Here is a 15211-nt window from a genome sequence, read left to right as displayed (position 1 = left end):
TGGTTGAGGAATTCTGGGAGTTGAAGTCCACAAGTCATAAAAGGGCCAAGTTTGAAGACCCCTGATCTAATGAGAAAGCTCTGGGCCCATACGTCAAATAGTTTCTCAGAAATGAATGGAGAATAAAAGATTAGAATATAACTGGAGACCATGCCAAAGGTAGTCCTTAAGTTATGGTCACTTGTTCAGGAATTGTTAAATTCACAGTGGCACTGAATAAGGAAGACTTATGTCTGGTCTGCAAAGTTGTGGCCATTGCAGCATCCCCACACTCATGTGATTGTAATTTCTGATATTGCTTGCCAGCTTCCCACAAACAAAATCATTGAGGAAGCTGTCAAGAATTTGGAAGCCATTCCCACTGCTTTGTTGCACTCCCTAGTGACAGCCTGTAGCACTCCCCCCACCATGGCACTGCCAGTATACCCACCTGCTTGCTTCCTTGGGACTCCCTCCTCTTTCAAATCCTCGCATTACAATGGCAACAGGAACTACAGGATTTCTGTCACTAAAAAAGTCACATAACATTGCACTTTACAACTGTATTGATTAGCTATGGAAATTCCGGTGCCAATTGCTATCTGAACCAAGGAGTACTGTACCTTATATGTCAATGGTGGCGAACTTATGGCATGCGTGCCAGAGGCGGCACTCGGAGCCCTCTCTATGGGCATGTGTGCCGTTGCCCCAGCCCTGCCTCCCCCCGCGGCCCCCTCCTCACCAGCAGCCTCCCTGGAGGAGAATCGCCCCCAGCTGAGGCCCACACGGAGCAGCACAGCCAAGAACATAGCCGGGCAGCAGGGACACAACTCCGCCCTCGAACCTCATAGCGTGCAGATGATGCTGTGGAGTGTGAGCGGAGGGCATGGCTGCCATGGTGCTGCAGAGTTGCCTGGGTGATCTGCTGCCGGCCATGGAGGCGGTCCGTGTCCCTGAAGGTGGGTGGAGTGAGGGGGCATGTGGGGGCGGAACAGGCGGGGCAGGAGGCGGAGCAGGGGCGAGGGGGCGGTTTTGGGGCACTCGGTCTCTAAAAGGTTCGCCATTACTGTTATATGTGATTTTTTTTCTGTCTAGCTCAGTGTTTTTCAACCTTGGCAACTGTAAGATGTTTGGAGTCCTGGCAAGCATCTTGAATAAAATACATTAAGTTCTTTAAAACTGTAGAACTAGTTTGTCACTTAACATAATACAATAATGTTTCACTTTAGAGGACATGATCTGTACCTTAATTCCTGTAAATAATTCTGTACTATTATCATTTATAAATCCTGTTCACATACTTTTGGGAATAACCAGCAAATAAATTATTTCACCTTGTATGTTACAGTTCTAGAAAATGTGTATTTCCACTTTTTGCCCTTATAGCCTCGGTTACCTGGCCAAGTTTTATCTCCCCTTCTAAAGCAAACAACAATAATTTTGAATCCACTAGTAAAATCAGCTCCTGGGATAATAGAGCCTCTTTTCCTCATGGCTCAAGTTAAATATTTATCTGGTAAGTTTTGATCTAATTGCTTATCTAACTAAAAATAATATTCACATATTTTAGATTATAATTTTTTTTAGTTGGTTATTTTGATAAACTCAGCATAGTTGAGTCGCTAAAAAAGTTTGAAGGAGCCTATTTTGTACAAATATTGTTTTTTTTTCCAACACATTTTATGATTAGTTGATCCTTATTTTTTTTTCTCTGTCTTCATGCTTTAAATAAATTTTAAAATAGATTCTTTGCAACATATACATTATGCCCCCAAAACTTTCAGGTCTCCCTAGTGGGCTTTGAATCTGATCATATGCAATAGTGTCTCACAATTTAGCTATTTCCAGACACGGCCTTAGATTATGGGAACTGAAGTTGGACATATTTAAAAGACAGCATTGGAAAATATTGGTTTACATATTAAATAGAAGTGAGATCAGGCATTTGTATCGTGATGTCTGCTATTGATGAGACAATTCCTACAGTTCAAATATATTTTATAAACATAAACAAGCCTTTTAAGGATATGCTCATAGCTTAATTAATTTTGCCTTCCAAATTAGGAATAATGGTAGACAAGGGTATGCGCTGGTGGTGAATATCTGTAGCTCAGGTGTAACATGAAGGTGAAGGTTCCTTCCACAAGCTTGGAGAATGAACCTCCATCCTTAGACAAGGGTATATTCTGAGAATACAGTATTGGTTGTAAGAAGTTGATTGTACTGTCCTGAAATTATTGCTTCTTCCTTAGTTTAACTCTGTTTTATTGGACAGGAAATAAAAAGTGAGCAGATGTGTTGGCCCAACTTTGTAAAGTGTTGGCAATATAGTAACCAATATACTTACCAAAGCTGACTTCTTTCCACTTCAAATTGGAAATTCAAATATGCAAAACTACCAGTTTTTAATGGTAAAAAATACAATGCGTGGTTTAAATTAATACTGTGAATTATTTTAATGTTTAAAAAAATTCTGACTTCCTTATAATATAACTAATAAGATGTATACGTTCAATTTAGCAAGCTACTTTGTAAGTTCAAAACAATCAGAACTTTAAGAATAAGAAGCAGATGATATAAAAATATACAACTGTTTTGCAGGAGAACTTGAAACTGCCCAAGGTACATTGCAACGTTGTCTAGATCTGGACCCAACATTAACAGATGCCAATCTTCTTATGGCCCAGATTCACCTTTCTCAAAGAAACATCAAAGAATGTGCCCATTCACTTGAAATAGGGGTTAGCTACAATTTTCAGGTTAGACTGAATCACAAGAAAATAATTTCAATATGTGTGAGAATTGGCTCTTTTGCTGTACTGCCTACTGATCTATTTAAGAATTTAAAAAATTCAAAAGAATTTTATTTTGAGACTTGCACACATTTAAAGGACAGGAAATTAGTAAGACAAAACTTGTTTCCCCACTGTAGCCTAAAATTGCCATTATAATCATTCCATGTTTATGGAGAACCCTGACATACATTTATGTATGTATATATGTATGTATGTATGTATTTATAAACAAATTTATATAGCTGCCCAACTCACACATAAGTGACTTTGGGCAGCTTACAAAATGTAAAAAATCTATATAATAAAAACCATTAAATGAAAAACAACCCATTTACCAATGAAATTTGACATTGCCATTAAATCCCAGTTTCATTTCCCCCCCTCTTTTTAATGATTGATTCATAATAATTTAAAATACTATTTCAATCCTTAGCTGTCCAATGTGTTCTGCTGACATATCAATTAAGTATATATTATAGGGCTTCCAAGCTGAAAATTCTTCCTCCAATGATTTTTTTGGAGCAGCATTAATTATAGATTGCCCTTTGCCACTTAATCTCTTCTCTATGTATGATATAGTTAATTAGTTTAATTTTTTTTATAAAATTGCAAAATAAAACTGGATATTATTTTAAAGAACCTAATAAAACTAGTGTTTGCAAACTATCATTGTGGGGTTGAAACTAACAAAGAGTGAAGTAGAATCACAGCTGAACAGGTAACATTTAAGGGGCAAGAAGACATGTAAGAAAGTGTCTAATTAATATTTCAGGGGATTCTGATATCAAAAACACTTGTGTCTAAGCAAAATAGGGGAGTCCAAGATTTGGGAATGCACTCTGCAATCTAAAATAGAATGAATTTGTTACTTTTATAGTATAGGAAAGCAACTATTCAAATGTCTAGTATGAAAGCAATGAAAAAAATGTCAAATCAGAGCTGGTTTTATCTAAACATTTGCTTAACTGTGCATCCTATGCCAACTGAACACAATCATTTTAAAGCAGAGGTGGGGAACTATGGCCCCTTTATGACTTGTGCACTTCAACTCCCAGAATTCCTGAGCCAGCATTTTATTTGTGTCAACTTCTAATATTTTTTTCTAGCTTCGTGATTCTCCACTGTACCACTTCATCAAGGCTAAAGCACTGAATAAAGCTGGGGAGTATCCTGAAGCGATTAAAGTCTTAAAAATGCTTATCAATATACCTCAGATGAAAGGGGATGCTAAGAAAGGCCAGGGGCCCTTTGTCACAATGAGTGAACAGGTCTCCATTTATCTGGAACTTGCTGAAGCTCTTCGACTTAATGGGGAATTGGTAAGAAATCAAATCTAATGACTTTTGTTAATTATTTTTAAGTGATTCAATATTCTATGAATGCATCCATTTTAACTTTCGGTGTGAGAAATATCAATAAATATAACCCGTATAAACAAAAGACTTTTGTCTTTTTAAAAATGGGAAGGGAACCTGAGGGAAAAACAATTAAGAAGAATTTTTAAACCAAATCAAAAATTAACTAGCTAATATTGATACTAACATTAGTATAATTTTTTTAAAATAGGAGTTTATTTAGAATACTTGTTCCAAGCATTAGGCATTGCATGATTTGGATCTATTGATTTATGGGCCATTGTTGATTTACGCTGTATAAAAATTGGAACATGTTCCTCATAGTTAAAAAACACCACTAACTAATTTTATGCCTGATGTGTTATTTATTTGTTAATTGAGAAGCCGTGTCCGATCCATCGCGACCCCATGGACAACGTTCCTCCAGGTCTTCCTGTCCTCTACCATCTTCTGGAGTCCATTTAAGCTCATGCCTCCTGCTTCAGTGACTCCATCCAGCCACCTCATTCTCTGTCGTCCCCTTCTTCTATTGCCCTCAATCTTTCCCAGCATTAGGCCCTTCTCCAGTGAGTCCTTCCTTCTCATTAGGTGGCCAAAGCACTTGAGTTTCAATTTCAGGATCTGGCCTTCTAAAGAGCAGTCGGGGTTGATCTCTTCTAGGACTGACCGGTTTGAACGCCTTGCAGTCCAAGGGACTCGCAGGAGTCTTCTCCAGCACCATAGTTCAAAGGCCTCAATTCTTTTGCGCTCAGCCTTTCTTATGGTCCAACTTTCACAGCCATACATTGCAACTGGGAAAACCATGGCCTGGACTATACGCACTTTTGTTGGCAGGGTGATGTCTCTGCTTTTTAGTATGCTGTCTAGATTTGCCATAGCTTTCCTCCCCAGGAGCAAGCGTCTTTTAATTTCTTGGCTGCAGTCCCCATCTGAGGTGATCTTGGAGCCCAGAAAAATAAAATCTGTCACTACTTCCATTTCTTCCCCATCTATTTGCCAGGAATTGAGAGGGCCGGATGCCATGATTTTGGTTTTCTTAATGTTGAGTTTCAAGCCAACTTTTGCACTCTCCTTCTTCACCCGCATCAAGAGGCTCTTTAGTTCCTCTTCACTTTCTGCCATTAGAGTGGTATCATCTGCATATCTTAGGTTGTTGATATTTCTCCCGGCAATCTTAATTCCAACTTTTGATTCATCTAGCCCTGCCTTTCTCATGATGTGCTCTGCATATAAGTTAAATAGGCAGGGCGACAGTATACAGCTTTGCTGGACTCCTTTTCCAATTTTGAACCAATCAGTGGTTCCGTGTTCGGTTCTCACTGTTGCTTCTTGACCCGCATATAGGTGTGTTATTTAAGGAATAAATAAATAAATAAATTCTATTAAGTTAGCAGTAGTTGATATCTGCTGAGTACAAAGCAGGACCTTCTCAGTACTACCACTCAAGCTTTGCCAATATGGGACTATGATTTACCTGAATGCATGTTATGGTCCAGTAAAGGCATAATCATTAATTAATCATTAAAGAAGGCCAGTTGCTGGCTTCGCCAAAGTAATCAGGAACAGTTTCAGCTAGTTTATGGTGCAAGCAACTGTTATAAATAGTTCTTTAAAGTGACTAAACTCTTGTGAGATTATCAAACCTTGATTGATTTTGGCAGATTCATCATGAGATTTCATAGACTAACTTTAGATTAATACGTTGTGCTTGTGGCTTTTTGTGCAATTGTTTATCTGTTGTGAGTTATTGTTCCATACAATTATATTTTAACTGCTTTCTTGTGTCACCAAGGACAGTGAAATTAAAGAAATATAACTCGTGAATTCCATACCTTGGTGAATAATTAGTAAAAATTTTAGAGTTATGCAATGGCCTTCTTGAAACCTTGAAGAGTGATGTATTTGCAGCTATAAATCAGTGTCCCTTTGTTTAAGTTGAATAGCTGACCCTCTGCCCAGAAATTTAGGTTAGAGAAAGAAAATGACCTTCATAGCAATACAGGTAGTCTTCAATTAACACCAGTAATTGGACCAGAATTTCCATCATTAAGTAACACAATCATATAGCATGATGTCATGTGACCATGCTGCTTAGTGATAGTAGTTCAGCAGTCCCCAGTGTTAAGTATGGAGCATGTGGGTTATTAAGCAAGGACCTTATGTGATCATGACTTCTGACATATCAGCTTCCCCATTGACTTTGCTTATGGGAAACTGGCAGGGAAGGTGGCAAATTGTGGTCACGTGACCAGAGAGACACTACACAAGCTGGAACTTCAAAAACTGGTCATAACTGCAACTTATTCAATGCTATTGCAAGTTTGGATGGTTGCTGAGAGAGTGGTTGTTAATATATGCAAGAACTATCATTTATTGTTGATTCTTTTTCTTAGGTCCAAAAATTAAAGTAACATTTGGGAGCAGCTCAAGCAGATGCTGCCCTGATTAACTGGATTATAAGAAGTGGGAGGAGGTACAGCACAATCAGACTTGTAAGATTTTAATATCACAATCTTACTGAGATTGTGATAACAAAATCTTACAAGTCTGAGTGTGCTGATTGTGTATATCCTGATCTGGTCTGGTGAGGCTGACAATTTGCTTCCTGCTTTGTATTATGATAGAGAAAGGGTAACAACAGGATAATAATAAAAAGGAATAAAATCTCTTCTTTATGGAAATATACTGGTATATTTAGATGTTATATAAAAATTACTGGAGTACATATATAATATTCGTTAAATTTTCTAAAAATGCTAAATACTGTAAATGTTAATAATTTCACCTGTAATAATTAAATAATCATTAAGGTTTGCAGTTTTGTTTTTAACATTCATTTTCACATTCCAGCATGAAGCTACCAAGATAATGCAAGATGCCATCAATGAATTTAGTGGGACCTCTGAAGAAATCCGTGTTACTGTTGCTAATGTAGATTTGGCTCTCAGTAAAGGAGAAGTGGATTTAGCTTTAACAATGCTGAGGAATATCACTCCCAATCAACCATATTACACTGAAGTTAAAGAAAAGATGGCTCAGATTTACCTCCTGATCCGAAAAGATAAGAGATTATATATTGGATGCTATTGGTAATTTTTTTTAACCTCAAATTAATGCTATCTTTTTTTCCTGCAACCATTAATTTTTGTATTTTGCTTAAGGGGCAGAGAAGAACATGAAAAATTAGAGCAAACATGAAAATTATGACCAGTTCTGAATAATACAATCTGAAAATATAATACTGATTTTAGCTAGAAGGCTAAGAAAAATTCTATTTCCAGATTCTTGTTATGCACTAGCTCAGATGACACCCTTTCTTTAATAAACAGCAACACAATTGCTTGTGAATTTAATTGAGCTTTTGAATGCAAAGGAGTCAAGTCATTATTTGTATTAAAGTCTTACCAGAGAGCAGCACTTCAACTTTCCTTCTCTCAGTGAGTGAGCAGGATTTTCTGGTATGTGTCTATGTGCATTTGAATACACTTACATACAATGGTTAGATCAACTTTCTCAACCTATAACTCTCTAGATCAGTGATGGCGAACCTTTTAGAGACCGAATGCCCAAACTGCAACCCAAAACCCACTTATGTATCGTCGGGTGCTAGGTGAGTGTGGCCCACTGGGTGGGTATGGCCCATTGGGTTGGTGTGGCTTCATGGGTAATGGCGACTGGGTGGGACTAAAAAGTTCAATCCCAGCTTTGCAAGATCTTTTTTTTCCTGCGAGAAGTTGAAATTGATTGATTGATTGAATCTTTTTTATTTGCACACAGCGGTGGAGATCTAAAGCGAAAAAGTTTTATAAAACCCAGCTGAAAGCCTAGGACTGGGGCGGCAGCGCGCGTGCCCACAGAGAGGACTCTGTGTGCCACCTGTGGCATGCATGCCATAGGTTCGCCACCACAGCTCTAGATAGTTGATGCAACATGGACATTTTCTGAGGATAAGGTTGAATTATAAAAGACAAGATTCTGAGAGAAGAACAAAGTTCTTAGTCCCTTTCTTTCCACATTTACAATAGAAGTGTTATCTCAGATGTAACAGAATCTTCATGTCTCCCTAAGGATGTCTGAGTGCATTCCCATTTCCTAATATGATTGGTTATAAAAGTATTTTTTGTATTTGTGCATTATATTTACCATTTGCTTATATTAATGATGTATCCATTCATATTGCAGTACAGCTAGGCAGGTATCTATGGAGAGTCTCAATCATCCAGGTCATGGATGTCCTAAAAGGCAATTACTTTTTCCAATTGTTTTTTTTTCCTTTGAAAATGTTAAGTTTCTTGGATAAGAAATGAAACATTTACAAAGAAAAAACAAAGTCTAGTTGTCTTTTGTAAAAAGCACTTTTGGGAGCTAGGCAATTGAGCTGTCCCAATCTAAAAGTTACCTTTTATTTTTTGCTTGTGAAAACTTAAAATTGTGCTCTATATTTTTAATTTTTTTTCTAAATACCGTTCTTTTACCTAGTGAGTTGTGTGAAAATTTGCCAAGTCCTCATACTAGTCTTCTCTTGGGTGATGCCTACATGAATATTCAAGAGGTTAGTTTTAAAAAATTGTTTATTATTGATTAATTCTCTCTCTCTCTCCCTCCCTCTCTCATGTATATATATAAAAATAAATATATAAATATTAATCCTCTGACTATTCCAAGCAGTTTGATAGATCAGGATTTTGAAGGCAAATTACCCTTATTTGCTGCCTAAGACAGGTAATATGATCTGGGAGGGTTTGCACAGACATAATCGTCTCTCTTGTCATTTAAGGTATCAAAACCACATGTGAGGTATTTGAGAATTATACAACTTCACAGTGTTTCTCCCTTAAACTCTCTATATCCTCAGTCCCAAAAATAAATCTCTATGTATTTCACAAAGCTTCTTCACCCCATTTCTGACTTTTTTTGTAGTAGGGATTCCTTCACACACACCCCTCCCCTAAGGTTTCTCCACAGATCCTCATTATATCATTTCTACTCTTTTAGAGTTCATCTGCTCATTCAATCTCATTCAATCATTCATTCAGCTAGCTAGTTAGCTTCTAGAGAGAACTGCTGTTATGTTTACAATAGAAACATGGTTAATGTACATGCGGGAGGGAGGCAAAATTAAGTTCCCATTCTTGTTTGTTTGGAAAGAGGGGCTAATAAAGATAGAAGGGGCTGTTTTGTTGGTTCTTGGATTCCTGTACTGACTTGTGCAAAGGGATTAAGTGCAGGGATAATAATCTGACAACTAACCAGCAAATAGCACAGTATTCCTTGACCATTGAAATAGATATAGCCTAGTATTATACCAATCAAGATGATTTCTGCTGTCTATACATTAACAGAAGGCATTAAACCCTGTTATCAGTAGAGTTTAGACAACAAACAAGCGGGACATTGAAAAAATTATCTTTAAAGTTAGTGTGGGTATTGAGTCCAGAAAAACAAGCACAGGACAAAGCTGAAATAAGGGAATTCCAAAGTTATCATGATTAATGTTACATATAAAAATAACTGCAATGTTACTTTCATTGTTTTAGCCTGAAAAAGCTTTAGAGGTCTACGAAGCAGCTCAGAAGAAAAATCCCCTGGACGCAACAGTAGCACGGAAAATTGGGCAAGCTTATGTGTACACTCACCAATATAACAAGGTTCAGAAATAGTTTTTTTTTTTAAACTCAACATCATTCAGAACTGAGCCAAGGCAACATACAGCCTGTTATCATCCTTTATCTGCTGAACGAACTGACTTTGTACTTGAGTGCACAGTCAAAATTAGGATTTGGGATTAGTCTATAATTTCTAAGCTACTGGGCTAAAATGGAATAAGATACAAAAGGCTATGTAACCCAGGACATTTTTTTTAAAAAAACCTCAGTTTTACAGGACTCACTGACGTGGTGGCAAATTTTAAAGTGCAGAGGTTTTCATAATAGCCCTGTACCCAAGATAAATGTGTAGGCACATCCCTTGCTTTTATTATATTAATTAGAATCTTCACATAAAACTGAACATTTTAATTAAAAACCCCATAATAAAAATCAGCCAATCCTGTGTGTATTTATCAGGGGTTCTACTATGCTTAGCAGATATAAAAACACACATTTATTTTTCATCCAGAACCCTCACTTAGCAAAAACACAGTCTTTTCATTCATTCATTATTGGAAATGCAAACAGTATTGAAAAGATGCATTGTTATTTAAAATGCTAGCATCAGGTAGAAAGGAACCTCAAAACAAAAATTATCCACCTTTTGCTTTATTATTTCTCTTGTATTTCCTACTATTCTTTCACAAATAAAAAAACGCAAAACAAAAGCTTTGGTTCCAAGTCAATGGCCTTTTAAGGCTATCTATTTTCCACAGCAAATTATGCCAGTATTTTTTTTTTTGAAAAAAAAAGATAGTCTTGCTGTTTGGTTTCCTTCCTTTTCTAGCTCATTAAATTGACAGAAGTACAGCTCATTATTTGGATTGCCTTCCTAATCCAAATAAATTTGGAGACTTGGCTTGCTCAACATTATTGAGATTTAGGAAGACAAACAGAACCTGATTATTTCAGCTGATCTTAGAAGGGCAGATGAACATTTTATTATCTTTTTCATAGAAATAATTGATTGTGTAAGGCTATTTATTCATTGGGGGAGGGGTTCTGTTAGTTACATTTTTGTGTACATTTGATAGGACTGTAAACCAAGCAGAATCAGTTGATAATTGGAACTGTATCAGCCTATTAAAATTAATTAATTATATGCGTGTTGGACCAAACTACAAAAACTGAAAAATTACATGAAATTGTTTTCATTGGAACCACTTCCATAGAACTCCACGTTAGAATATTTTTCCATGTTAAAACAAAGCAGAATTTTAAAAGAGAAATTGTATGTAGTTATAGTTTTCTGTTCAGAAAGTGTTTATGGGAGTGGATTTAATTCGGCAGTGAAGTCATACAGTCTATAGAGAGCAGCAGATTTGATGATGATACAATTTCCTTACCCAGCTTAGATGAGTAAGTCTCATAGAAGCATATTTTTCATTCCTAGCCAAAAGCGGGGGCTCTATTAACGATATATATAAAATTGTTTCAGGCTATCAATTACTATGAAGTTGCTCTCAAGATGAGTGAACAGGATTTTTTGTGTCATGATCTTGCTGATCTCCTATTAAAACTCAAAAAATTTGGCAAAGCTGAGAAAGTTCTGAGCCAAGCACTAGATCATGATCCAGGTAACATTTTTTTCTTTTTTTAGAATCTTCAGCTGGAGTTTTTATCTTGATATAAGGTAGAAACATGCTCTGTCATCTACATTCCACAATATTTGTATATGATACCTCATTTCTCCATTGAGGATTTTTTTACGGCTATTTGTCTTACTATTGTATCATCCCTGCCTTATTTATAATTAAACTTATCTATAATTGAGACCAGTGGTGGGATTCAAATAAGTGAACAACCGGTTCTCTGTGTGGATGCTGCTTCCAGAAGTCCATTCTGGGCCTGGGCAACAAAAAATTAGCTACTGGTTCTGCCGAATTGGTGCGAATTGGCTGAATCCCACCACTGACTAAGACTCTAGAAAGAGTCCAGAGAAGAGCAACAAAGATGATGTGGGGGCTGGAGGCTAAAACATATGAAGAACGGTTGCTGGAATAGGGTATCTCTAGTTTAATGAAGAAAAGGACTATGACATGGTAGCAGTGACATGATGGCAGTGTTCCAATATTTGAAGGGCTGCCACAAAGAAGAGAGGGTCAACCTATTCTCCAAAGCACCTGAAGGCAGGACAAAAAGAATGGATGGAAACTAATTAAAGAAAGAAGCAACTTAGAATTAAGGAGAAATTTCCTGACAGTTAGAACAGTTAATCAGTGAAACATCTTGCTTTCAGAAGTTGTGGGTGCTCCAACACTGGGAAGTTTTTAAGAAGAAATTGAACAGCCATTTGTCTAAAATGGTTTCCTGCTTGAGCATGGGGCTGGACTAGAAGACCTCCAAGTTCCCTTCTAGCTCTGATTTTTGAAGAAATTTCTAAGGAAAACTATGCAAGGCAAAATTCTGCATCTAATTGTTCAGAAAATATATACAAATCAAGAATTATTTCTGTTTAAACTTACAGTTGATGATCTACCTTCAATGATGAAAGATGTGAAAAATCTAATATTATTAGCAAAGATTTATGAGACAATTAAAAGAGAAATTTTTCTGGAAACCCTGACAAAGGTAAAATATCAATATTACCTAAACACAAATCAGAAAAATTGTTTCAAAGTAAATACCAGTGTACAAGACAAAATACACACTTGTGTTTTTCAGATAAGCCACAGTTTGAAATCAAGTAGCAACTTAACTTTTGTATCATAATAAGCTTATGATATTTATAATCTGCTCTTTCAAACAGAGAAGGTAACAAGTTGAGAGTAACTAGTCCATCTTTCTTAATTTGGTCTCAACCAACAGAAGAGTTGACAGTTATCAAAACAGGAAACAGATGTAAACTGCTATGCCTTTACAAAATAGCCCACAACATCGAAACAGTGAAAGGAAGCAATGGTTTTGCCATAATAAACGCCTATATTGGTGTCTCCTTTGAAAGTAGGGGATTTATTGAAATTCTTGTATTGTAACCTAAGCATTCCTTCTATGAAATATTACTGATCAGAGCATTTAGGGTTTTATCCTTGAATTAACTGTTTCTGATTTAGACTTCAAAGAGAGAAGTCTGATATCTAAAGCAAAGCCAAAATAACATGCAAAATTAAGAAGACATAATGAAAAATGGTGCATAGAAAGAAGAATCTCTAACATCTTGATTGAATCTTCTTCCTGGGACTGGACAGGAATATTATAGGGCAGTGGTGGTGAACCTATGGCACGTGTGCTGGAGGCGGCACTCAGAGCCCTCTCTGTGGGCACATGCACCGTTGTCCCAGTCCCACCTCACCCACGGCCCCCTCACTCACCAGCAGCCCCCCAAGGAGAGTCACCCACAGGCGTGGAGCAGCGCAGTCAAGAACATGGCAGCTGGGCAGCAGGGACCACCCTCATGTCCCATCACGCGAAGATGATGCTACGGGGCGCGGGCGGAGGGCGTGGCCATCATGGCGCTACAGAGCTACCTGGGCGATCTGCGGAGGGCTGTGGAGGCGGTGGGTGGCCCTGTGGGTGGCCGGGGTTGGGACAGAGCGGGGGGAAGAGGGGGTAGGGCAGGGCAGGGGGCGGAGCGGGGCAGGGCCGGGGGGGCAGAGTGTTTTTGGGCACTCAGTCTCTAAAAGGTTCGCCATCACTGTTATAGGGTCTCCTCCTTATCACAGGGGGTTGTACTAGAAAACCTCCAAGGTCCCTTCCAACTCTGTTACTCTATTATTCTGCTAAGATAAAATGGTAGGGGAAGAAATCAGTGTGCCATTTTCCTCTAAGGAAAATGGAAAATGTAATTAATAGCCACTAGTAAGTAATTGTCTCAGAATTAGATGTTTTTCAGATACTAGCTTACATGTAGCTTCAATTGCCCTAATTTTATACATTTGTCACGGTGAAGGCTTATGACATCCAACAAAGGATATTAAAGAGAGTTCGTGTGGAGCAGCCAGAGTTGATCCCTCCTCAAAAACAAATGCTCCTAAAAATCTGTGTGCAATTTGCCAAATTCCATCAATCAGAAAAGGAATATGAAAAAGCAGTAAAGTACTACTCAGAGGCCCTGGCCTGCGTACCAACTGATAATAAGGTAAGCAACACTCCACCCAAAAGGCAGACCACCTAAACTGTCCAGTTGTGGGACTTCTTACAAAAAATGTCGGGTCACATTCAGTAAAAGCATTTTTAAATTTTTAAGCAGCAATAGGTATTACAGATTATTTATCATAAATTTGTTTTGCTTTATCTGTTGTGAAAATAAAATACTAATAATTCACCTATATGAAATAAGTAGCAAAGATTGAACCGGATGGGTAACAAAAAAAGTCTTCCAAGTATGAATTACCAGAAGAAGACAAAGTGTAATTACAGTGATACGGGTCACACTGCTGACTTACCTCAGCAAAGCTTTTGCTTTTAGATTTGGATTTTTTTTTTTTTTCAGTTCTCCAGCACAAAACGGGGGAATTCAGGATGGAATTGAAAAATAACTCAACCAAAAAGCACAGTTAATTATGGTCTCTATATTCCTACTGTAGGGAGGGGGCTAGAAGTACCTGATACAATTATCAGTGCCTTTTCAATTTCAATTTATTGCTGAACGAATGTTATTTTCATTTTATTTGCAGATAATTTTCGAATTAGCTGAACTATATTTGATACTAGGAGACACAGACCAGTGTGAGCATTACTGTTCTCTCTTGCTTCAAGACAATGAGTGCAGTGAAATTGGAACAATGGTATGCAGTTTGTTTGCCTTCTCATATACTCAGCTATAAAATGAAGCTTTTTTGTGGTTTTCTTTATCTCGATAGCCCACTATGGCTCTTCACTGGGTGACAATTCTGAAAAAAAAGTTTGAAAAGCCCTAAAATTAAAAGTCGGTTGTTTGGACCTTATGAAGCAGCTCTGTTGCTCACATGAAGACATGTGATAAAGGGAGCCTCAATGATGCTTTTTTTTTTTTTGTACAAAAAGCAACTGGACTGTTTTTTTCTTTGAGGAAGAAAAAGAAATGCCACTCCTCATTCAAGAAGCTTCATCAATTCTGATGGTGGGAGAAGAAAACCTCCATCCCCCCCCCCCCCTTCCATCAAAACTGATGAAGCTTCTTGGGTGAGAAGCTAGCTGTTTTCTTCTTCCTCCTCCTCAAAGAAAAAAACAGTCTTGTTGCCTTTTGAAGGAAAAAAAAAACCTTTGACACAACTATGACCTGGATGATTGAGAATCTCCACAGACATGGTAAAGGTAGCATTTGCCTCAGCCCAGAACTAACGTATCTTAATGGTGTGATGACACAGCATACAGTACACACAAATTTACTCTTTGAACTATGGTGCTGGAGAAGACTCCTGCAAGTCCCCTGGACTGCAAGATGATCAAACGGTCAGTCCTGGAGGAGATCAACCCCGATTGCTCTTTAGAAGGCCAGATCCTGAAGTTGAAA

The 15211-nt window shown here is 37.6% G+C and overlaps 1 protein-coding gene across 9 annotated transcripts in view; it reads left to right on the top strand.

Moving 5' to 3' along the window:
* Nucleotides 1–15211, top strand: part of TTC21A (tetratricopeptide repeat domain 21A) — a 49195-nt gene that overhangs the window by 16654 nt on the left and 17330 nt on the right. For all 9 annotated transcript variants that reach the window (XM_039355259.1, XM_039355258.1, XM_039355260.1 and 6 more), the window contains 10 exons: nucleotides 1366–1495; nucleotides 2581–2738; nucleotides 3881–4093; nucleotides 6980–7218; nucleotides 8609–8681; nucleotides 9667–9777; nucleotides 11216–11354; nucleotides 12245–12348; nucleotides 13667–13855; nucleotides 14394–14504. In XM_039355259.1, coding sequence (XP_039211193.1) covers nucleotides 1366–1495; nucleotides 2581–2738; nucleotides 3881–4093; nucleotides 6980–7218; nucleotides 8609–8681; nucleotides 9667–9777; nucleotides 11216–11354; nucleotides 12245–12348; nucleotides 13667–13855; nucleotides 14394–14504 — 1467 coding nt within the window. The remainder of the gene's footprint in view (nucleotides 1–1365; nucleotides 1496–2580; nucleotides 2739–3880; nucleotides 4094–6979; nucleotides 7219–8608; nucleotides 8682–9666; nucleotides 9778–11215; nucleotides 11355–12244; nucleotides 12349–13666; nucleotides 13856–14393; nucleotides 14505–15211) is intronic.

The sequence above is a fragment of the Crotalus tigris genome, unplaced genomic scaffold (genome assembly GCF_016545835.1).
Source record: "Crotalus tigris isolate CLP2741 ecotype Arizona unplaced genomic scaffold, ASM1654583v1 scf7180000018650.477379, whole genome shotgun sequence".
Classification (NCBI taxonomy): domain Eukaryota; kingdom Metazoa; phylum Chordata; class Lepidosauria; order Squamata; family Viperidae; genus Crotalus; species Crotalus tigris.
The sequence above is the reverse complement of the archived record's forward strand: the minus strand, read 5'-3'. Positions and strand labels throughout refer to the sequence as shown.